Source organism: Myzus persicae, unplaced genomic scaffold (genome assembly GCF_001856785.1).
Source record: "Myzus persicae strain clone G006 unplaced genomic scaffold, MPER_G0061.0, whole genome shotgun sequence".
Lineage (NCBI taxonomy): Eukaryota > Metazoa > Arthropoda > Insecta > Hemiptera > Aphididae > Myzus > Myzus persicae.
Window position 1 is genome coordinate 665,101 of NW_019102098.1, and position 23,214 is coordinate 688,314.

Genomic DNA, 23,214 nt, shown 5'->3' on the forward strand with positions numbered 1-23,214 from the left:
AGTCTCAAAAATGTCTTTTATTTTGGAAACAATGGAAATTTCAATACATTTCAAACTCTTCAAACTATATTTTTACACATCTAAAAAAATAGTCAAATTTTCAAAAATTTAGATAATTTAAATGACGACAATTTTTATTCTTATATAACAACTTGGAATTAATTTTTTGTTTCAAGGTAAAAATCTAAATTAAACTATGATGAATACGAAAAACAATAAAATAAATAATCTCACTCGAATAAACCTAAAATAATAAAGTAATTTTAAATTAAACAATATAAATAAAGTCGTTTAGTAATTATTATTATGTTTTAAAGGTCAAAACTAATTTTGACAAAATATTCATAATATATACTATTCATTGCAATATTGAAATTTTTTTAGTATTAAACTGTTTTGAGTCTCCTATTTCAATTAGGTAAAGATTACCAGTCTATGATGACTCTTTAATTACAAAATTCTATTTGATACAAAAAAAATGTGTAACAAGATGAAAAAATATGATTGCTATCCAATATTAGATTATTAAACAATAACTGGTATTTTAAAGAAATAACAAATATAAAAAAGAGAAATAAATATTATATGAAAAAAAATGGATAAAGATAATAGAATGTATCACCTAATTTCTACTTTTTAAACACGATTGTTAGGACTTGAATTGATCCACACACGATTATCTTTGGCATTAATATCCTTCTTTTTATTATCTTCAATTTTCTTCCATAGGGTTGCTATCTTACTAGTGACTTCTTTCTTTTGACCAGATGTTGTTCTAACTGAGGACCCCGAACTTGCTGCTGATATGTTCGAATTTAAACTAGTATTGCTATTTGTCTTAGCCACTCCAGCCATGGTCGGAAGACTACTATTGCTACCAACCCATTGATCGGCACTACTTTTTAAACTGCTATTACTAACTGAATTACGAACACCACTAGATCGCATACTTGTAGTCGACTGTTTATTAGACGGTGGTTTAACCAGATTTGGTACACTAGTATGTTTTTTGCCAGTAGATCCCGGAGTAGGAATACGAGATTCTTCTTTTACAAATGTACCTTGTCTTTTAAGGGGAGTCTGCTTTTTAGTAGGTGTTGATTGTGAACTTTTAGAGGTTGTAGGGGATGGTTGAGGACTGCTTCGAGCTACTATCGGTATTCCACTTCCTCGTGATTTTTTCTTACCTCTAACAGCCTTCACTTCTGAAGGCTTAACAATTCTAGCTGAAGCAACTCCAGTATTTGACTCATTCCCATCGCTGGAATAACCGTCAGTACCCTCCGATGTGGTACTTTCGTCAACATGGTTTTTAAAATTTGATGTGAAGTCATTATCTTTTGGTCGGATTTGCACAATATTGGTTAGGTCTAGATCAGCTAATGTGCGAGTACGAAATCTATCTTTTTCAGAGGACCTTTTTGTTTGGAATTTTTCTTTTGGTGACCTTTTTTTTATGGCGTCTTCAGAAGAATGAGAGTCTGATTCATTCAGAGGTGATGACCTGGTTTCAGGCTCCATAGAGTTTTCTCTGCTGTCGTCAGAAGTTATTGTATAGGTATTATACCTGGAAATAAATATTACAATTTATTAGCTACATACTATTTAAAATAATTATTTATTTTTATTTATTTACCTGTCTTTCTTCATGTTTCGCTTTTGTTTAGGCGTTAGTCGGCGTCTTATTTGAGCTGGACTATTAGGATCTGAAGACATTTCAGATGATGGCAAATCATCTACTAAAGTTAAATCATCCACAGCTGTATAATACTGAGCACCAATCGACTGGTCAACTATTTCAGAGCGTATACTTGATATACTGGTAATACTATTTTCCATCTCAAAATCAGTAACTTCATCCATGTATGATGGAGGATTAATATTCTCTATGTTTGTACAACTTCCTAGTGAATCATTTCTATCATTAGAACTTTTTCTTTTTTTATCAAAACCACAATTAGATTGAACACTTGTTGTCATGGATAGCAAACTATCCATGTCCGAAGGAGGTTTTATAGCATCCAGATGTGTGTCATCAAAATCTAAAGAAGATATGATACCTAAAACAAACAAAAACCATGGTTTACAATCAACATAAAATATTAAATCTACAATTTTACCAATTTCTCTTTTATCCAGTTTTAAAAACTTTGGTTTAGAATTCTCTTCTGCACTTAAGTAAGAGCTTGTGAGAGTAGTAAATGTTAACGTTTCATCGTCTTTCCATGTGGATTCATCACTTTCATCTCGTTTATATATAACTCCATCAATAATATCTCCTGGTGTAATTGTACTCGTAGACTCACTAATTTCACTTTCTGATTTGGGCCCAAAAGATTTTTTGTACTTATTTAACACTGGTATTTCTCTTTTTTTATGAGTTGATCCTCTTTCAATGTTTCGTATACCTTGGCTAATACAATTATTTAATAAATCCTCTTCATTTTGTTCAAGGGTACAATTTGTCTCTTTTGATTTGATTTTTTGTAAATTTGTCATGCCTGCTTCAATACACTCATTTAACAAAGCTACTTGTTCATTATCCGACAAATCATCACTATTATTTTTAAATGTTTTCTTGCTATTCATAATTCCAGCATCAATACATGATTCTAATAACATTAGCTGTTGTTCATCAGTGAGATCACTGTCTGGTTTCTTGGTTCTTTTCTTAACTGACATTTGTAATTTGGATGTGGCTGAATTATTGATACCTGAAGCTATGCACTGATTTAACAATTCCTGCTGTTCATCATCAGGCAATTCTTCATCAGTTATTTTTAAAGTTGTTATTTTTTCAATACCGGCATTTATACATTGATCTAATAAAGCGTTGTTATCATCGTCATCATCATCATCATCATCATCTTCAGACATGGGTTCACTATTCAATGTATGGGCATCATGTAGTGAATGAGATCGTGGTATTCTGTTATCACATTTACTAGAGTCATCCAATGAAAATTCACTATCTATGGAATCAGTTGACATTCGTTTATTAATAACTGTTACTGGATCTGTAAATATGAAATGTTTCAAAACTTATAAATTGAAATGAAATAAAGAAATAAAACAAATTTACCTTCGATTTCAGAAGAGTTAATTGAATTTGATACATGTGATTCTGTTGAAGGGGAATCCAATACTAATGATCTGAAGAATACAATTAATTAATTAAATTACAGGTGTTAAGTTTAATATAAAAAATAATCTAACCTGGACAATGATATGTTTGCTGAAGTGGGTGTAGTAGAACTTTGATTAAATTGAAGATTTAAATTTCCTAAAGGTCTACCCGTTGATTGGTATAAACGTTTCTTGCCAACCTAAAATATTATTACAATTTAAACGTACATTTTTGTTTAATATAAAAAGTTAGATCAATCAAATTGTAGTTTAAATATTATATTTTTAAAGTTTTATTCATATTATCAACAATGTGAAACAATTTAAGCATTCCACAATAATACTTATTTGACCCGTTGCTCTAATTTTCTCAGTCGACTTAAGTGGTTTTATAAAATAATACTTAATTTTTAAATATAGTTCATTGTGACTCAAGCTGGGTAAACATATACCATCAAGAAATATTGTTTAAATGTTTAAAATACAGAGAATTGACATGAATTAAGAATGAAACAACATTGATTAATATTATTTAATGTTGATATTGATGAATATTAATTACCATTTTCATTGATTGTCGAAGGATAACATTGGTTTCTGATCCATCTTCTGAAGGAGTAATCATTGATAAATCTGAATGTGAAGTAGCTGTACTTATGTTTGCTGGAGTTCCTTCTGTACAGAATCCAATTATCTCATCTCCCTAAAAAAAACAAAAGATATTAAGAATTTTTCAGTTTAATTATTTAGTATAAATTATGATACCTCATTATCCGTTGTTTTATATTGTGAAAAACTAGACTCTGGACATTTGTCTACTGCCTGGCTATTGCTTTGCACCATGACTGGAAGTCTAGATCTAAAAAAAAAGTGACAACATTTTAAACAATTATTATATTATGATTATGTAAGTTATTTGTGGCTAACCTAGCATGAGGTATAAATCCTGGATTCTTATGTTGTAGGTACGGAAATGTGGAAGAGGGTGACTGCAAAAAAACAAAAATAAAATAATAATTAGTTAAGATTTGTTTTATATGTTCACAAGACGTAACAAGTGCTGAGTCTTATTTACTCAGAACAAGACCCATCACAAATGAATCAGCAAACTCAAGTGAAAGTTATTTACTGCCTACAGATCAATAATACTAACAGAAATCAATTATTCACGGTCTCATGGTTATTATAACTCAAATCATATTCCAAATCTCCAAACAGTTTTTTTCACTTTTGTTTGACATAACATTATTTTACTTACTTCGAGGAAACCATCAGGATTTAACTGGAAAGATTTAGACGTCTTATCAATAGATGGAGATTCATATTGCTTACCATGCAATACATTCCTAAACAAATTATAATTAATTTTATTAATTTAAATCATTATTATTATTTAGTAATATTTGAGTATAGGATTTAAAACTAAAAAAAAAATATTGTACACTCACATAGGATTTTTTTCTTCGTTCAATGATGGTAACATATTTTGGCCTTGATTGTATTGTAATTTGATCTAATAATAACAAATAAACCTTAAAATTATCAAAGTTATTTAAATTTGTTTAACACTTACTCCTGGAAGATCGTCATCAATGGTCAAGCTACTTAAGCTCGTACATTCTGAACCTTTGCCAGGCATTTTTTCTTCTTTAAAAATAGTCACACTATCTTCAAAAACACTTTCATCTTAAACAATGAACATTAGTATTAATTATAATTATTTTTTTCACAGTTACTAAACATTTTAATTTTATTTCCAGTATTAATAAAGTAATGTAATAAAATCACAATTTCTTCAAATTTGAATCTAATTAATTAGTTTTAGCTTTAGGGAGGAACATTAGAGAGAAATAATATATGGCTATAATTGTGCATTTAAGAACCTACTTATCCCAATTAACTAATAACAATAAATTCAAAATGGAAAAAAAAATATAGTTGCAAAAATATGGTAGTTTTTATAACTACCTAGATGACCAAGTTTCACATACATAAACCTACAATACATTTAAAAAAATCAGATTCTAAATTTTTGGGATTTTTTTTTAAATATGGTGGTTGTTTAATCTGTGAATAAACGTTTTACAATAAACACAGAATATACTGTGGATTTATAAAAAATGAAACTAACCAAATTTGACTTGGAGGTTTGTGTAAAGTGGACAACCATTGATAAACTTTAAGAATGATGATATATTATTTTATTTATAAATTTTTAATTTTATAGTAATTTACAAGTAAAGTAGATACTCATTAATCCGGACTAATTGTGGCTCTAAGTTGACCGAATTAATAAATGTTGGGGTCAAACAAACAAAATAACCAACAAACTAGTATATATTATAGATTTAAGAATACATATTATATAATTAACAATTGAATAACGTGTTTGACAATATGTAATTGGTATTTACTATTATGTAGAAATAATCGTAATAACATGCATTTAGGGAAATTCGTGGAACTTGTTTTCAAGTTATTTTAGACTGTGGATAAAACTACGAGTTTGCGTGTTATAAAAAAACTGTTTGGATTAAGCAAAATCCGGTCTAATGGGGTCTGGATTAATGATGTACAAATAAAAATAAGAAAAATTCAAACAAGAAAACACAGATATTCTTCCATAATTGAGGTTTATAAAAGATCAATTTACTTAAAGATTAGAAATAATCACCATTTTGCTTCAAACCTCAAAAAAAAATATTTAAAAAAAATTAAAAATTAACATTTAATTACTTTTGAAACATGGAGGACTAGGCGGGACTGTTGGAGTTGGTGAATCTGGAATTTCACTTGGTGTAACTAATCCGCTGGTGACGCGACTAAAAAACAAAAAATTAAAAACCACATAAAAGTTGATCATTATAAAAATACAAGCTTCAGTTATACCTGCACTCACTAACGGCAGAACTACCAATATAACCTTCTTGTGGTTCACAGCTTCCGAGTGAAGCGATTGAACTACTTCTTGAGAACATCAAAGGTGTTTCAAAAGTCACCATTTTACCTAAAATTTAAAAAAAAACAATATAAACAATTTTTTTAAAGTGATTTTAAATATAATATAAATTTTTACCATCTTTTAATTCATTCTTGGGTTGTGCATCATCTGGTGTTTCACTACCAGAATTAGGTACATTCATACTTTGTTCAGGAAGTCCTGATCCAGATTCGTTACGATTCTAAAAACAATTATTAGAAATTCAGTTAGTCTTAACATATTTGATGCTATGAGCCCACTAGTGGTCATATCATATACCAACCCGTTATTTATTTAACACATCATTCAATAATTGTTCTAATTAATACTTTTAGGCCTTACCTATTTAAAAATAGATAAATTGTCTAAATTTAATTTTTAGTTTTTATTTCAAACTTATTAATTACTAATTAAAAAAATGTCACAGTAAACAAGCCTATTTACAATTATTTGCAGGACATAAAATAAAAAAAAGTAAATTATGTGCCTTTACATTTTTACAATACGTAGTTATAGTAATTAAAATGTTTGAAAAATTACCACATGGCATATATTAAGTAAAAGCATAAATACTTGAATTACCTTGTCATCTATGCCACATTTCCTTAAATCTGTATATGATGCAGCGTTAGAAAAATTATAGGGGGTACCTTCTGTGCAATAAGTCTGTGTTGTATCACCGGTTAATACTTTTTCACCATTATCATCATCTTCACATAACAAACTGTAGTTAGTTGCTTCATCCAGTGAAGTCTCAGCATATCCATTGGAAGATTTTTTGACTTTCTCTTCAAAACTGATATTATTTTCTAATTGCCGAATAGAATCTTCAGAACATTCTACAGAAGGTTCAAATTTTTCATTTTCAATTTCAGTTGTCATACTGTTTTTGTTAATTTTAATAATATCGTAAGACTGCTGTGAGATATTTGTCAAATTTGGTTTTCTAAAATAAAATTATCAATCAAAATCAATCCCACTACAAAAACATAATTATCTAAAATTAAAAACAACGTACACAGTAACTTTCAAATCATCACTTTCTGTTTGTATAGTTTGTATCTCTTTATTAAAATCCTTTAAATATGTATTGTTAGAAATAGCTGAAGTACTCTTAAATGAATTATCTTCAAGATTTATATTCACATCTAAACAAAAGTATTAAAATACAAAATCTGTTTTTCAAGTCTTACATATTATATCTTTATCATTTTAGCAAACCTTGATCAGTATTATATGCAGGCATAGCATTCATAAGATTATTAAGCGCAGCTGACGATCCAGTAGCAATCATCTTATGTTTGGAATGAATTAATGACCGTAACATAGGTATAATTCCCAAATTTATCATTGTTGTTTGGTCACGAATATTACGTGCCGATAAATTCCAAATGGTCCCACATGCATTGCTCACAATTGTTAAACTTGGGGACTGTAGCTGTTGCATTAACATTTCAAGTACATTATGATGTCTTAAAATATCACTGTTAAAAAATATACAGAATAAAATACATTATTTTTTAACATAATGAATGAAATAGCTATCAAATAAGTTATTAATTACCGATATTCTTCATGAGATGCTATAACACATGAAATATTTCTCAATATTCCTCCAGCATTTTCTATTATTGTAACGGATTTAAAAGGACTTGTTCCACCTAATGTTTTAATCAAAAACTCAATAGCTCCTTCAACTTTGCATATTTCTTCCTAGATAATGAACATTTTATTTAATATTAAACTATTTAACAATTTTATATATCTATTATTTAGCATACTTTATTTTCAGGTGAGTGAGCAGAGAAATTCCAAAGAGCAGACAAGAATGATTTCATTGTTGTTTCTTTATTCGCTTTCATTGAGGCTTCCATTAGCGCTTTAACTGCACCTACATCACGCAAAATTTCTTTACTATGTGGATCGGCTCTCCATGATAAATTTCGTAAAACACTTGCTGTGACCTAAACAAAACTCACGGGTTATACACAATTCAGTAAACATGTTTAGTTAATTTTTTCTAATTTTCCAATGATTGAATACCTGTCTGAGGTCTTCACACTGTATTTGTAACTGTAATATTAAAACTTTGAGGAATTGTTTAAAAGAACATAAAAGTGTTTTGGTAGTAGCATCACCAAATGTTAAATTAGTTAGAGCCATGCCAGCATATCGCCTAAGGGTTACACATTCTGAATTAGATTCTAAATCTGGTTCACTCCCATGAACTTCATGATCAACTTGAATCAGTCTAGTAACAGTATAGATTGCGCCTTAAAAGGAAAAGAAAATGTAACTAATTTAAATATATAGTAACATGCATTCAATACATACCTAATAAACACATAGCAAATCTATGTTGACTATCAAAAGATAACTTCATCAATGCTGCAATAGCAGTGATGGGATGTTTGCTAATATCCAATTGTTTAAGTACAACAACTGGTGTATCACAGTATTCTCTCATGCTTTCCAATAACTTATAAACACGAGACTCTCGGCGACCTTGTTTTTCATCTTGATTAAAAGTTACAATATTTTTTAATGCTTGGCTAGCATTGTGACGAACTACAATGTCAGCATTCATATCATGGACAATTTGCACAAGCAATGGAACACAACCTGTCAAGGAATATAATGTTAATTCAGATATTTTAACAATATTATAATTCAAATTCAAATGATCATACTATAACACACAAAATACAATTAAATTAGAAGACATCTTACCTGTTTGTCTCATTGCAGCACAACAATCGGGTGATTTGCTCATAGCCAAAAGAACTGAAACTGACTGATATGAAGATTGTATTGAATTGTTGTTTTCCAATAATGACAAGAGATTATAAACAATTTCTACTTTAGCTCCTAATTGTTGTTGGCTACTAGATCTCATTGATAGACCGTTTTCACATTCTAAAGATGAAGTTTGAGATCGTAATAAAGATGAGTCTGAAGACAAATTTGTGGGTCCTACGCTGTGCCACATATTAAATTTTTTGTCAGCTAATATGCCAGGAGGTGTAGGTAAACAACCCTTAAATAAAAAATTAACAGCAATTAAAATATAAATTTAATATATATATACTTCTCTCAGGTCTTTTCATGCTTATTTCTCTTAACTTACATCAGGAGATATTTTAGCTTCATCTTCTTCTTTATCTTCAGCCATTGATCTTTTTTCTTTATCTATATGTTGATTCTACAAACAAATACAATTTATTAACAAAGCGCATACTATAAAATATGCTTTTATTTTTTAATCAATTCTCCTCGTGCTAACCTCATTTATGATTCTAAGGTGACTGTTATTATTGTAAGAATGTTTAGCACTGTGTTTGTTGTCATAAAATGACTGCGTGAATGACCAATTATTAGCTCGTCTATTGTCTTCCACATTACATGGTGACAAATACTGATATTGAGTTTTAGATATAGAATGTCTGAAGTAATATGAAAATATTGAAAATAATTTGAGATAACTTAAGTTGTAATTATACAAATGTTATAACTAAAAGGCAAGGTTTTGCAAACTTACTTGCTTGATAAGACATTATTATTTTGCCCATCATTATAATCTATTTTACCATAACTACAATTTTCTGAGGTTTGATTGTTATTATTATTTTGAATATGTTCATTATCATTCTTAGTAGTAGCACTCCAGCGAGTTCTAGGAGGATTAGATAGTGACCTCACATGATCTAAGCTAGGTGATGGAGGTACACGGGGAGAACGAGATGATGAGGAGGAACGAACAGGAAGTCTAGATTGTCGATCAGAATACATTATTTTAGTTCTACACTTTAAATGAAAACAAGAAATTTAATAACTTTATTACTATGTAACAAAACTGTTTAAAAACAATGTTGTGAATGATGACATAAAATAGTATTTGTAACAGACTGTCAAGGTATATTGCGTATAAAGTTTTCTATATTGTGATCAATATTGTAACTAGGGTGAATTGAAGGGGAGTGGCAATCAGCTGTGCGTGGTTATGGTGCATTTTACCCCCAGAGAGCACTTCTTTTCATTTCTCATAACATGGGCATAATAAATTAGTTCCTTTACTTGTTTACAAAATCATACTTTTTAATAATTACAGAAAATGTATTGGTCTTGATATTAGATTACAAATGATTTAGTTTTCACCATCCTTTTTTTTATGCGTTAATAAATTAAAATTTTTTTTAAACTTAAAGTGGATATAACTAAATAATTGAGCTTGTATGGTTAAATTATTATTGTTATTATACTGTGAAGATTATACACGTGTAAAAGTGAATTAGTCATTTTTTTTTTTTGTACAAAATTATTTTAAAATATACAGAAAAGATGCAAAAATTATATTAACTAAATGTTGGGACAATTATTAATTTAAAATGTTAATTACAATTGAAACAATCAAGTACTTACTAAAAAGTGCAATATTTAAACACAAAAATAAAAGATTGACAAGGACATTTTGTTGTGTTATATAGAAGCAGAAGTGCCATAATAGTTTTTTTACAGATAATCTTTAAGATATTTTTTAAGTCTTCTAATATTTCTAGGAAGTGTGACAAAAGATAGGTATTTATTGAGAGTTAACTTTGGAATAAAAATATCATGATTTAGTCAGTTAGTTTAACGGTAGTTATTTTCAGGTCTTAGTGAACATTTACCAGCAACTTATTAATGGAAGCTTGAGTAGGAAACAATAGTTCTATAGGCTTAAATCAAATGGAATATGAATTTATCGGTAATATGATTGAAAGATAACAAATGTTAAATTTTAGAAATAGCTTGAGTAACAAACATAACAATTTGATAATTTAAATGAAATTATTACAATAGGCAATTATTATTTGATAATATATTTTTATAGACTGAAATGCATTTACAAAAAAATTAATTCTGAGAGAAAAAGAGTTGAAGATATTTATACTACAAAATATTTGTTATTGTCATTTAATGGTTGGCTGAGTTTAGGATCATTTAGAAATAATAACATTAATATAAAGAACTACATACATATTATTTTAATGATGGTAATTTCCTGACAAGCCTAAAACATTTTTTAGTAAATATGACTAAAACATCAAGTGAATATAAATAAAGATGACGACAATTTGTAAATAACTAGATCAGAAGTTCCCAAACTTTTCATAGTATGACTTATCTTGGAAAATATTTAAATTTTGACGACTTTTAACATACTAATGATCTTTTGTTTTGTTGTTATTGTGATTGTTAATCACCATTATTGTAATAACTTTTAATCTGGTAGTATTGTGTGATACGTCACTGATCATATATTGTAAACTGTAATCATTGTGGGTAATGATAAATGATAAAACTATATTCAAAGACGAACCTCTGAACTAGATGACACCTTGTTAAACATTCTTACACAAAACTTGTCAACCTAAGTAATTTGTGTGCTATAAATTAAATGAATAAATAAAACCAAAAAATGTTTACCTGTTCAGTACTAGTTTTGTTTTCTAGGGGTAGAGTCATTTTTGGTGACATATCCCTTGATGGCATTCCTCCGTTTAAATCAACTAAAGTACATTAAATTTTAAATATATGAATGTAATGTATTTGGAACATTTTTTTTTTTTAGGTTACTGATGTCTATTTCAATAATAAATTGTACCTGGAGGCAAATGTTGAGCTAATAATGGTGTATTTAATTGCCTTTGAAGTTGTCTGGTTTCTTGATTAAGACTGCGCACTGTTTCTAACAGCTCTTCATAGCTGGAAACTGGAAGTGTCATGTCTCATAACTATAAAATGGTGTTTTAACTGAAATACAGAAATATTGTATTTAATAATTTACTCAAGCAGTAAAAGTGTATTGTTATTTATTATTAATAGTTACATATTACAAAATACATGTATTTTTGTTATACTTATTTCTGTAAACAATGTACCTATGCTATTTCAAGGACAAGATGATTTTGTGGTCTAAACTTATGTGTATATTACATGTATACTATAATTTAATATATTTCAATTTTTAAAGCATTAAACAAATTATTATTATTCAAAATTTGAAGAAAAATCATTCTAAAAAAGGATATTCAAGGTTTCATAAATATGTCAAGAGTATATGTGGTAATTCAAATCCATATAAGGATAGTAACTGCATACTCTAACATAGGCCAATCTTTGTAAAAAAAACAACTGAAATTATAAAGCAGTTTTAAACGGGGTTTTAAATAAATAAACAAAATATGTATCATTAGTATACTGCCTAATGAAATAATCTGTTTGCATTTTATGTTACCTAACTGTAGTGATGCATATGATTATTATATGGAATATAATCACATTATACAATTTTTACCTAATTAACTAAACTGATAAGATAAATATTTAAAAGAATCATTTATAAAAGAAAGGTATTGATTGACAATTGGATACTCTTATGGTTATGTCATAGTCAACAATATTGTATGATAATGTATTTATAAATAAAATACTGCAAGGTACTTAAAATATTTATAATGTATAGTGCCGTATTGTAATAGAATGCCCAAGGAAAATATCAGTCAGGACAAAGAGGCATTGATTTATTGTGGTTAATATGTATTCATTGTCAAAGAAGCAAAGAAAAATACTTGTATTATGATTAGCTAACCTATAAACATGTAACACAATACAAGAATATTATACAAAGCCTATTTTTTTTTTTTTGTATAGTAGGTAGTAGATACCTACATACTTATATAAAACATTTGATTATATAAGCAATATTTACATTATTTATAGGTAGTAGAACAAATTAAACTATAATATCAACCAATAATTTTAAATCACAAAGTTAAGTTTCACCTTAAGACTAACATCTTTCTAGAATATCTTTTTAGACTATCGCTCCTACCCAACCTAAAAATGTACTTGTTGGTATTCAATATAGTATGTTTCAAATAAAGGTGTCCAAATTTTCCATCAAATTTTTGTTTTGTTAAGATATTTAATTTACTTGTTGTTCTATGTAGGTGCATTGTACAGGTTAAAAAGTTAAAAACTATGAATAATGCAATGTTTATAGTAAAAGTAATAGGCCTGTCAATGAATATGGTTACAACCAAAATATTTTTATAGAAATTAGATACACAAACTTCTATAGAATATTTTATATAGATAAACATTGATGAATAGGTACTATAGATGAATATATTATGGAAAACAAAATTCAATAATAAGTAAAGGTACCTAGACAGTGAAAAAATTATAAGTCAATTATGCTTATAATTAATATAAGTGTACCAAGGCATTTAGGCTTGTTATGTTATAACAAGTACCTTATGAGTTATGGGTATGTAAATGTTTAAATAAACTGTGATTGAACATTAATTACATTCAATTAGCGTCTGAAACGATGCACTTAACCAAAATTGGAGTCCCTAGTCATTATCAATAAATTAACTCTTATTAGTTACTTACAGCTAATTTATATTTTGGGTTGCATCGTCATACAATATTTTTTTTTATACCTAAAATGTTTATATTCAACATATTGAAAATTTTTTTATAAGAAACAAATTTAAAAATTACACATATGCACACTAGTGGTGTATAATAACGTAAGATTTCAACATGTTAAAAAAATAGTAGTATGTACTGTTTCTTAAGAAAACTTAATAGATCGTACATCACAAAATGTATGAATAGTATTTTCGAATAGTAAACAAAATAAAATCCATACCTAGGTACTGTAATATAATAATACAAAAATGTTTGGATATTGAATTATAGAAAATATTACCTTCATATTACTAGTGTGCATATAACCGGTAATACACTGGTCCGAGTGTCCAACAGACAATCCTGATCGATAAAATTTGGTCAACATCAAAGGAAAGTATTTGTACTCGTATTTGTATATCAACCGATAACAAACCAGTGTACCTATGCATAAATAAATAAGTAATGTACTATATATTATTGTATTACCATAGAACAATAATATAACAAAAATACAACAATAATAAAACAATAATACCGGTTTATTATACATAGACACATAGTACCAAATTAATTGACAAAAAAGAAACATATCAGACTAATAGACTATATAGATGTCATGTAAACAAACAAATTTGTTTAGACTGGGGAACACCGTAGCGAATAAGCCGACACAACTTTACACTATGGGCCTATACAACATTGTAACTCGCTGGCCACCCAACTACCGGTCTCAAAAACAGTCGAAATGACAATTACAAAATTTTAGAAAATGGCAATAACGAATAATTCTTTACCTGTGCGAGGAAATAGAACGTTCGACTGAATATCGAGTGATTGTTTTCTTGTTCTCGCTGGAAGAAGCTTTCGAGATCTCTCGTTAAAATGTACCGAAAACGAACACGCAAGTGGCCAAGTACGTGCCGTGTGTGGTGACTGGTGTAGTGAAGTACACAACCATTAAACGTCGCCGGAGAGTGCGAGACAGTGGTCGGTGATAGTACGAAGGACGAAGGACCGCGACAGCCGACTACCGACTACGGACTGGCAAGTGGCAACTGGCAACTAGCAAGTAGCGACTAGTGACACTGCGAGTACCCCCGAATGTACATAGTACGTACCACGACACCGTCACGGGTACTCCTTTCAATTATTATCGGCCTCGTGAAGCGCAGCTCGTGTGTTGACAGCGGTTATGTTGGCAACGAAATTCCGTAACGTTTCGGATTTATATTTTTCACGGTCAAACATCGTCATTTTATTCGTCAAAATCTTTGTAATTTGTATAGGAATAAAAGGACGGCTTATCAGCTATCACCGGAAACAAACAGATGATCTTAATAATATTATATTAACTTAAATAATATTATAATATAATAAAATCTGTTTAATATAATCTGTGATATTAATAACATTATTCTGTGTCACAAATACGACAGAAATACAGAATATGAACCATAAACATATAAATGTATAACTTATATTTAAGTCTATGAGGTGAACACATTAGAAATTACCATACGTATCCACATAATATTAATTATTTTTTACTGGATTCGATCCAAGCGTTTTTAAGGAGTTTAATATAGGCAATTTTACATGTGTGTGCATTGTGCAGAGGGTCGTCGAAATGTGTTAATCATTATACTCATTAACTCATTATGGTATTGAGTGACTATATAAAATAAATAGAGGAGTCCACCTCAACTTGGTCGGCTTGTTCATGGCCATAACCCATTACACTCCTATTCGTTTTTTTTGTCAAAAATATAAATATATATTTGAATCTAAATAAATTTCAATAAATTGTATTGAATACTTTCTTACATATTTAAGATCATTTTCGACTCCAATATTATTAACATTTTAAAATTCTTAATATTCAAAATTATAAAATCTATTTTGAAGGGTAAAGGAGTTCAATTTCAAAAAAATGGCTATCATCTTCATGAAAATTGTTGGTATAAAATAGATCTAGTTTGGTAATAAACAGAGACGGAATCGAATCCCTTTAACAATAACGCTTTTGTCTTGTCAACTTCCGAGAAAGCTAAGTTTTAATATTTCAAAAATTTTAACTGTCTACAGTTGATAGTTATAGAGTTAATCAAAAAAATAAAATGACTTTTTTGTTTTTGAGTGATCACATTTTAGGATAGAGTAACTACTCTATGCATCACTTGTTTAACAAAAATGCTAGAAGATAATAAAATATTTGAGGGTTAAACATATTGATTTATATTTTATTATCATTTGACTTTGAGAGTTGACTATCAAATCTCAATAAGAAAAATTATGAATTATATACATGTTTTTATAACAATATTTATCATTTTAGCATGTATTCAGACCAAAAACAAGTATTCAAAAAATGTTTGTAAATGTAAATGATTGATAAATGTATGTCTTATAGGTACTCAAAAATATTAACATCTTTAATTATTGTGATGGTTGATTTTATTTTAAAATGACACATAAACATAAAAAAAAATGGTTTTAAGTGAATACAATTTTATCTATATTGTGCATGGGCCAGAGTAAAAAATCAATGGGCTGAAATTTTCTCAATATTATTATGAAAAATTATTAACTGGATGAGATTTAAGTATTTGAAACTGGCAATTACGTAAGTTTTGATTAGCTAAAACAAAAAATAGTCATGAGTGACCAGTTAAATATTTAGGACTTAAATAGGACAATTTTAAACATTAAAATCATTAAAAAATAAATATATAACGAGCTAATTTAGTGTTGAAATCTTAAAATATCAAACCTAAATAATTTGGTAGTCAGTAGTAAAATTAAAGTAAATTAACTTTTAATTCTTGTAAAAATGTATACTTTCATTCTAAATTAATAAATTATTATTCATCAAGTTTAATTTAGTTAGATGTGTATTTATTAAAAAAATAATTAGATAATTATATATTTAAAAAGAAAAAAACACTTCACTTACAAAATAAATAAGTAATAACTTAAAGAAATGTAGAACAAATTGTATTATTTTCATTGACATTATATTTACTTGATCTATTTTACAAAAATCACAAATATAACTCCAACTTCCAAGTATAATATAAATTATTTTAATTAATTTGTTGATTAAACAAGACTATACATCAGCAATCTTTTTCGTTTTGATTTTACCTGAAGAAAATAATGATATAATTTTATTAGATAATTATGAGTAAACAAAAATATAAAAACATTTACTTACCACATTGCCCTTTGAACACCTGCTAATTTGTTATAATCAGCAAGATGTCTGAACACTATTCGACTCAAACGCCATCGTTTGACATTACCACGAGGACGAGAAGTCACCTGACAACGCTGTACAATTCTAGTTATACTAGCGTCCCTTGGACAATTGTAAATTTCTTTGTCAGCAATTTCCTATAGTTAATAAAATACAGTATTTCAGAAATTCATCAAATTGAGCAGCACCACTGCTAATAAATAACATTTTTTTCATTTTTATTTACTTGAATTTCTAAAGGAATGATATTGTTCTTACGAAGTGCATTATAGCGCAGTTTGTATACACCATATTCTTTAAGAGTGTTTCTTTTCCGTGCATCTTTTTTCATTCTAAAGTCTGGCCATTTATTACGAATTTGTTGATCACAAGGAAGCACACCCAACTAAAAAAATTTAGAACAATGAATTAACATTATTTTTTTTATACAAATAACCTAAGATTATAATTTAGGTACTTACACACGTTTTGTTCACTGGCGTTTGAAATTTAGCCAGAGCCTTACATCTTTGAAAAGCATTGATGATAAATGCCATTTTTTTTGTTAAATAAAACCATGAACCAACAATGAAATAATTAAAGAAAAATAAAATAATAACTGTACACTTCAGTCAGTCTGTAGTCTATGCTGAATGTCCGAACCCTGAATCGCGAAAAATTAAAATGTGAAATTAGAATTTAGAATATCGAAAATATTTTCAAAGTATTATAGATAATAATATTATATCATATACTATCATATCCTATTGATTATAAAAGGCATAGCTAAATATTTATTTAGCCATGAGAAAAGGTACAAGGCATCACAGCTGACATATGTAGATAATAAATTGTTATGATTTCTTTAATCATGATTCATGGTAACCATAAGGCATAGTTTGTTGTGAATTTATATTTGTTGATCATGACTTAAGATAATATCTTAAATCATGGTTATGACTCATGTCATATTAAACTGAAAATTGAATAAGTTTATTGTTTATTTGGTAATGGTTATACTGTTATTTGTGTCCAATATTATTTTGCGGTGCTTGCAGTGGTATTAAGAAATCGAGCTTTTAAAAAGTTTTTTTTATTGTTTAGTAAAAAAGGTATTAACCACGAAGTAAAATGAATCGTATATTCGGGAAATCCAAAGAAAAGGCGCCTCCTCCGGATATGACCGCAGTTATAAAAGGAGTAAGTATATAAATAAAAAATTATAAAATTGATAAATTATATTATACCTACGTTTGAGACTTTAATCTCCAGATGTATTCGTAATTATATGTCTAAAATTATTTGTAGGTAGATGATCGGGCCGAATCAGTAGAACAAAAAATTAATAGACTTGACAAAGAGTTAAAAAAACTGAAAGATCAAATGGCCAAGATGAGAGAAGGTCCAGCTAAGAATTCATTGAAACAAAAAGCGTTAAGAGTCTTGAAGCAAAGAAAACAGTGAGCTATGGAAAATAATATACATTACCTATATTAACTATATAATTGATTTTAGGACATTTTATCCCCAATTAAGTGATTTTTTTCCCAATAGCCCTTATAATTGATAGTATTGTGTATAGTGTACTGTGATCATATGGTTACTATACATAAGTATATTACTATGGTCTCGGTTATGAAAAATAAGTCCTAGCTCCCTCTGACAGTTGTTCATACTGACCGTTGTAACTTTTGGTACTCAACATTATACTGTCATACTGCCAGTTATATTAACAGACACAGAAAATGAGTGCTGACCAGTTGGCCGTTAGGTGTTCAATATAATTGTTTCTTCTCTCTTGGGTCCTTTAAATTCTTTAAGAGAATGCTATACCCAAATTTGTTATTAAGAACATTATCTGTGTTTGTGTATTGTTTTTTATGAATACGGATAATATTCTCACTATTAAGTTTCATAACAGGTTGATTCATTCAAGATTAAAATGTTTAAGCTAACGAAGCTAAAATTGAAATGCTGAATTTTAAATTGCTATATTACATACTTGTAAGACGAGACAACAAACACGGTTGCCTTTCAATGTATTAGAGGTACTAATTTTTGTTTTAGGATTTAATTACCACTAATAAGAAACATCCATTTTTTGTTTGTAACAAAAGTGTATCTTAAAGCATCTATTTAATTTAAACACGAAAATGACACTTAATTTAGTTGAAACTATTACTTACAACTTAGCCTATAGGAGTTAATATATTTTTAAACATTAAAAATCATCACCTCATATTATGAGCATATTTCATGCAAACTAAATTAGTTAAACTATATACTGCTCTCCACAAATGTTTGATTCAATGCCATTATGAATATTATTGAAGTTTTGTATATTATCTTAGTATAATTATAATTTCATGATTTCAATAATTATTTTATCAGCTAGGTAACATTTTATAAATTATAACATATAAACTTATAATAATTTATAAATAATTTATTATTATTTATTATAATTTTATAAACTATAACATTTTGAAAATTATTTACTTGTAGTTTACTGACAGATGTTTAGAACATCCTTTATCTCTATCGTGTCTGTCCATCCATTAGTTCCAGTACATAGTTATAATTGTTGATATTAATTATCATTCTGAGATTCTGACGAATGATAGGAATCTCATTTTTCTATAAGAACTATTTTTCTATCACATCCCTCTAAAAAATCATTTGCTACAAAACTTGAACAATTACACTTTATAATCATGCTTAAAATTATTCTCTTAAAGTCTAAAATTGTAAATAAGTCATTAATATTAGCATTTAATAGCATATAAGTACAACCACTACCTATACAAAAAATGTGTTACATCCGTGATACTTAGTTAAAGAATTTAGCGTTACTGATAAATACAAAATACAATTAGTATTAAAAAATGGTGGAGGCTGCACATTTTATTGTCTTAGAAAGATAACAAATATTATAACTTAATTATTTACTATACATTTTAAGATTAATATTATTTTAAATTATGACAAATTTAACAATATTAACAATTATATCTATATTTTAAATGTATGTTTATTAAGATGTATCAAATATTTATTATATATATAATAAATGTATTATATCAAATCTAAAGGGAGGGTACTGAAATTCCTTAGCACTCTGTATTTGCATTTGATTAAAATTATGAATTTACATTAAATATTTAAATATTTTTATGAGTATTTATTATTGTCTATTTTTTTTTTATTTTATACTTTATTACAATTATTTACAGATATGAAAGTCAGTCTGAAAGCTTAAGGAATCAATCTTTCAATATGGAACAAGCTTCTTATGCCGTTCAGTCATTGAAGGACACCCAATCAACAGTAGTTGCAATGAAAACCGGCATGAAACAAATGAAAAAAGAATTTAAGAACATTAATATAGATGATATTGAGGTAAGATAAAATTATTTTAATGTTTATTACTAGATTCAAGGAGTATAATGACATTTAAGAATTGCTTTTAATTGACAAACTTAAACGGACTATTCTATAGTTTATTCATGCCACTTATGATGGGTTGACAACTGGATTCTACGTGTACCAGTGATGATTGATATCTAGACACCTACATAATATAGCTTAAAACGTTTTCACTTTTTGACATACAAAAAACACAAAACATGCAAATGAGTACCATATCTGTTTTACTTGGACTTTAGACCTAAGAAGTTCTAGACAAATGTTCAATCCAATTTTCTCTTATACTAAGTTTTAGGTATACCAGAGATAATATTATACAATAATAAGAATATTATACTTAACATAAGGTGCAATATTTTTAATTAAATTTGATGGTTCATGTTTTATTATTTATAATACATACCTATTGGCTACAAAGTGTATGATATAAATAAATACAAGCTATAACTAAATATCAACCCTGAAGAAGGTTTAAAATTTTAAATGTACATAATATATTTTTGATTCAAGTACTTTCCTAAAATTCTTTGTTGGACTTGATATACAATACTTATGGGTGTTTTTACTAGCCAGAATGACAAGAGATAATATGTTATTATAATTTTAGTTATCTAATATACTTAACAATTACTGATTAGAATTTGAAAACATAATTAATTACCAACCAATATAGTCATGAAAACTGAAGAATTATCCTATATTAGTGGAATGAAAGTAACATGTTAAATTCTAAGTAAACTCATTTATTCGAAGAATAAAGGTCTCTTTTGAACATTAAATCATTTTTCATTTTTCATTATTAATTGTATAATTTCAATTTAGGATCTTCAAGATGAAATGGCTGATATGTTGGATCAATCAAATGAAGTACAAGAAGCATTGGGACGAACATATGGAGTACCAGATATTGATGAAGACGAACTAAATGCAGAGCTTGAAGCAATTGGCGATGAATTAGCTTTAGATGATGATACATCTTATCTAGACCAAGTGAATGTTCCAGACAAAGAACCTGGGCAAAAAGAGAAGGAGCCTAGTAAACCTGGTGAAATTTCTGTAGATGAATTTGGTTTACCCAAAATACCGGCGCAAATTTAATTTTGAAAATAATAAATTGCAAAATATGGTATTAACGTTACTTTTACCATTATTTTTTTAAGACTTAAATAAGTATTAAAATACCATTTATTATATTATACTATGGATTAATTAAATTTGTAACTACAAGTTGTCAAAAATTAATTTTTAAGCAAATTTTTATTTATATTCTAGTTACATAATTACTTATTTATGAAAAAAAATGTATTGATTCTTTTACACCAATTACAGCAACCCTATGTCAAGTAATAAAATAAAATTGAATTGATAACTATAAGCTCAATTAATGATTTGTTACAATAATAGTAAGTAAAAATACCACTCATTTTCTTCAGATAATTGTTCAACTGATATTGAGGTTTTAACTAATTTTAAAATAAAATGTATTTTTGTAATAAGTCTATTCTAAAAAAAATGATTTTGTATTACCAATTAATCAATTAATTTTAAAAGCAACATAATATTCATTATGCATAAGCGTATGGCATTGTTTATTTAAGTTCTAATTGGCTTAATAAAATATAAAGTTTTACCTTACACTTAATTAAAAAAAATTGTTATTAGTTGTATAATTTTTAATTTTAATTGTAATTTTAAATTTTCACGATAATTATGCAAATTAGAACTTCTCAAATTTGTAAACTAATAATTGTATTTATTGATACAATGCAGGGCAATACTAATCGTAAAATTTAATAAAATATTATAATATACCTAGCTGTTACAGATGTATAAATATATACATAATATGTGAATACGGGAATGGTAACGAGGGAAATAGTGTAGCTGATCAATAAAGTACAAATATTAAATAGGGTTATTACTATACACCTGTTTACACCTAGAAGTAACTACAAACTACCAGAGCCCACTTCCTTGACAGAGCCACAGAATATATATAATTCCCAGTACAACTAAAGTATATATATATATATGAGTCAAAAGCTTTTCTATCAATTTTTATTTCATTTGAAATAATTTGTACCTAATCCTAATTTTAACATTTGTACACCTACTCACCAAACTTAAAAAATTAGTTGTATTGTGCCGGTACCGGTATAATCGTTACACCAGTACCTCCATCAGCTTGTATTGGTGCTACTGACTCTTGACTTTTGACTTTGATCCCACAATTATTATTACAGCAGAACTGACCAATAGCGCTACTATGGGCGTACTTGAGCACCGCCTTCCACTTAACTTTAAGAACCCCTATGTAATTTCAGATATCTGTGGTGTAGTTTAAACAATGTAATTTTATTTTTAAGAATTCATTATTATTTTTTTTTCTTATTTTGCGTTTTGATTTTATTTTTGAGGTATTATATAATCTTAAATTACAAAATATCAAAATCTAATTTTATTAATTGTTATTAGAAATTTGTTATGACTATGGGTTCTAAACATACTCAGTACAAATAGTACAATGCTACAATCCAAAATGGGTACATTAGGAAAGGCCGAAACTAATATTGATATTTGATAGTATCATTGAGTCATTTCAAAATATGAGAACAGAAAAAGCATTTTCAAAATTATGGCTAAAAACCTTTCAACTTTTTGAAAAAATTACATATTTTTGGACGTTTCCCATACAGGTTAGTTAATTCTGTGTCCATAATCATACTACGACTATGATCTTTAAAATAAACTATTTTTAAAATACAAATTTTTAAAGGTCGAAACAAAAAAGAACTCATCCAAATAATTTGGACATATAGTAGGTTTCCATTTGGAGACCGTAACCAGACTTAGCTAATTGCATTGTTCCAGACGAAATATTGAATACATTTGCTAAATCGATACGAAATTAATAATTATGTTTAAAACTTTAAATTATAGATATAAATATGATAGAATATAATAGATAATAAAATAATTTAAT

General features: G+C 27.7%; 3 protein-coding genes across 6 annotated transcripts; 1 reads left to right on the top strand and 2 right to left on the bottom strand.

Annotated features, from left to right (window-relative positions):
- Nucleotides 1-291: 291 nt before the first annotated feature.
- Nucleotides 292-14,727, bottom strand: LOC111031187. 3 transcript variants are annotated; one of them, XM_022311023.1, is made up of 27 exons: nucleotides 14,365-14,727; nucleotides 13,869-14,011; nucleotides 11,751-11,899; nucleotides 11,573-11,655; nucleotides 9,234-9,308; nucleotides 8,837-9,143; nucleotides 8,441-8,728; nucleotides 8,150-8,379; nucleotides 7,888-8,070; nucleotides 7,671-7,819; nucleotides 7,328-7,590; nucleotides 7,125-7,254; nucleotides 6,689-7,052; nucleotides 6,203-6,308; nucleotides 6,016-6,133; nucleotides 5,863-5,948; nucleotides 4,700-4,812; nucleotides 4,575-4,639; nucleotides 4,385-4,472; nucleotides 4,054-4,115; nucleotides 3,892-3,985; nucleotides 3,689-3,829; nucleotides 3,217-3,326; nucleotides 3,083-3,153; nucleotides 2,121-3,017; nucleotides 1,637-2,060; nucleotides 292-1,567 (listed from the first exon to the last, which is right to left on the bottom strand). In XM_022311023.1, exons 3-27 carry the CDS (start codon nucleotides 11,869-11,871, stop codon nucleotides 637-639), a joined length of 5,499 nt encoding a protein of 1,832 aa, XP_022166715.1. In that variant the 5' UTR covers nucleotides 11,872-11,899; nucleotides 13,869-14,011; nucleotides 14,365-14,727; the 3' UTR covers nucleotides 292-636. The 3 variants fall into 3 exon arrangements, with proteins under 3 accessions (XP_022166715.1, XP_022166716.1, XP_022166714.1); XM_022311024.1 differs by lacking the exon at nucleotides 13,869-14,011; XM_022311022.1 differs by lacking the exons at nucleotides 11,573-11,655; nucleotides 11,751-11,899; nucleotides 13,869-14,011; nucleotides 14,365-14,727 and adding exons at nucleotides 9,390-9,549; nucleotides 9,645-9,895.
- A 1,903-nt stretch (nucleotides 14,728-16,630) lies between these two features.
- Nucleotides 16,631-17,565, bottom strand: LOC111031210 (28S ribosomal protein S14, mitochondrial). 2 transcript variants are annotated; one of them, XM_022311061.1, is made up of 4 exons: nucleotides 17,288-17,564; nucleotides 17,053-17,211; nucleotides 16,785-16,963; nucleotides 16,631-16,714 (listed from the first exon to the last, which is right to left on the bottom strand). In XM_022311061.1, exons 1-4 carry the CDS (start codon nucleotides 17,360-17,362, stop codon nucleotides 16,711-16,713), a joined length of 417 nt encoding a protein of 138 aa, XP_022166753.1. In that variant the 5' UTR covers nucleotides 17,363-17,564; the 3' UTR covers nucleotides 16,631-16,710. The 2 variants fall into 2 exon arrangements, with proteins under 2 accessions (XP_022166753.1, XP_022166754.1); XM_022311062.1 differs by lacking the exon at nucleotides 16,631-16,714 and having other exon boundaries at nucleotides 16,781-16,963; nucleotides 17,288-17,565.
- Nucleotides 17,566-17,681: 116 nt separating this feature from the next.
- On the top strand, nucleotides 17,682-21,612 carry LOC111031209 (charged multivesicular body protein 5). The gene is made up of 4 exons (XM_022311060.1): nucleotides 17,682-18,005; nucleotides 18,114-18,265; nucleotides 20,039-20,204; nucleotides 21,054-21,612. The coding sequence occupies exons 1-4, from the start codon at nucleotides 17,937-17,939 to the stop codon at nucleotides 21,327-21,329; spliced, it is 663 nt and encodes a 220-aa protein (XP_022166752.1). The 5' UTR covers nucleotides 17,682-17,936; the 3' UTR covers nucleotides 21,330-21,612.
- The last annotated feature ends 1,602 nt before the right edge of the window (nucleotides 21,613-23,214 follow it).

Excerpts from the sequence above, each read along its gene's own strand:
- LOC111031187 (XM_022311022.1), bottom strand. The coding sequence starts at position 9,895 with ATGTATTCTGATCGACAATCTAGACTTCCTGTTCGTTCCTCCTCATCA. Across the intron at positions 9,550-9,644 it reads AATAATGTCTTATCAAGCAA|ACATTCTATATCTAAAACTC; the intron begins GTAAGTTTGCAA and ends ATATTACTTCAG. Across the intron at positions 6,134-6,202 it reads CAAGAATGAATTAAAAGATG|GTAAAATGGTGACTTTTGAA; the intron begins GTAAAAATTTAT and ends TTTAAATTTTAG.
- LOC111031210 (XM_022311061.1), bottom strand. The coding sequence starts at position 17,362 with ATGGCATTTATCATCAATGCTTTTCAAAGATGTAAGGCTCTGGCTAAA. Across the intron at positions 17,212-17,287 it reads CGCCAGTGAACAAAACGTGT|TTGGGTGTGCTTCCTTGTGA; the intron begins GTAAGTACCTAA and ends AAATTTTTTTAG. Across the intron at positions 16,964-17,052 it reads TCATTCCTTTAGAAATTCAA|GAAATTGCTGACAAAGAAAT; the intron begins GTAAATAAAAAT and ends TATTAACTATAG.
- LOC111031209 (XM_022311060.1), top strand. The coding sequence starts at position 17,937 with ATGAATCGTATATTCGGGAAATCCAAAGAAAAGGCGCCTCCTCCGGAT. Across the intron at positions 18,006-18,113 it reads TGACCGCAGTTATAAAAGGA|GTAGATGATCGGGCCGAATC; the intron begins GTAAGTATATAA and ends AATTATTTGTAG. Across the intron at positions 18,266-20,038 it reads GTCTTGAAGCAAAGAAAACA|ATATGAAAGTCAGTCTGAAA; the intron begins GTGAGCTATGGA and ends AATTATTTACAG.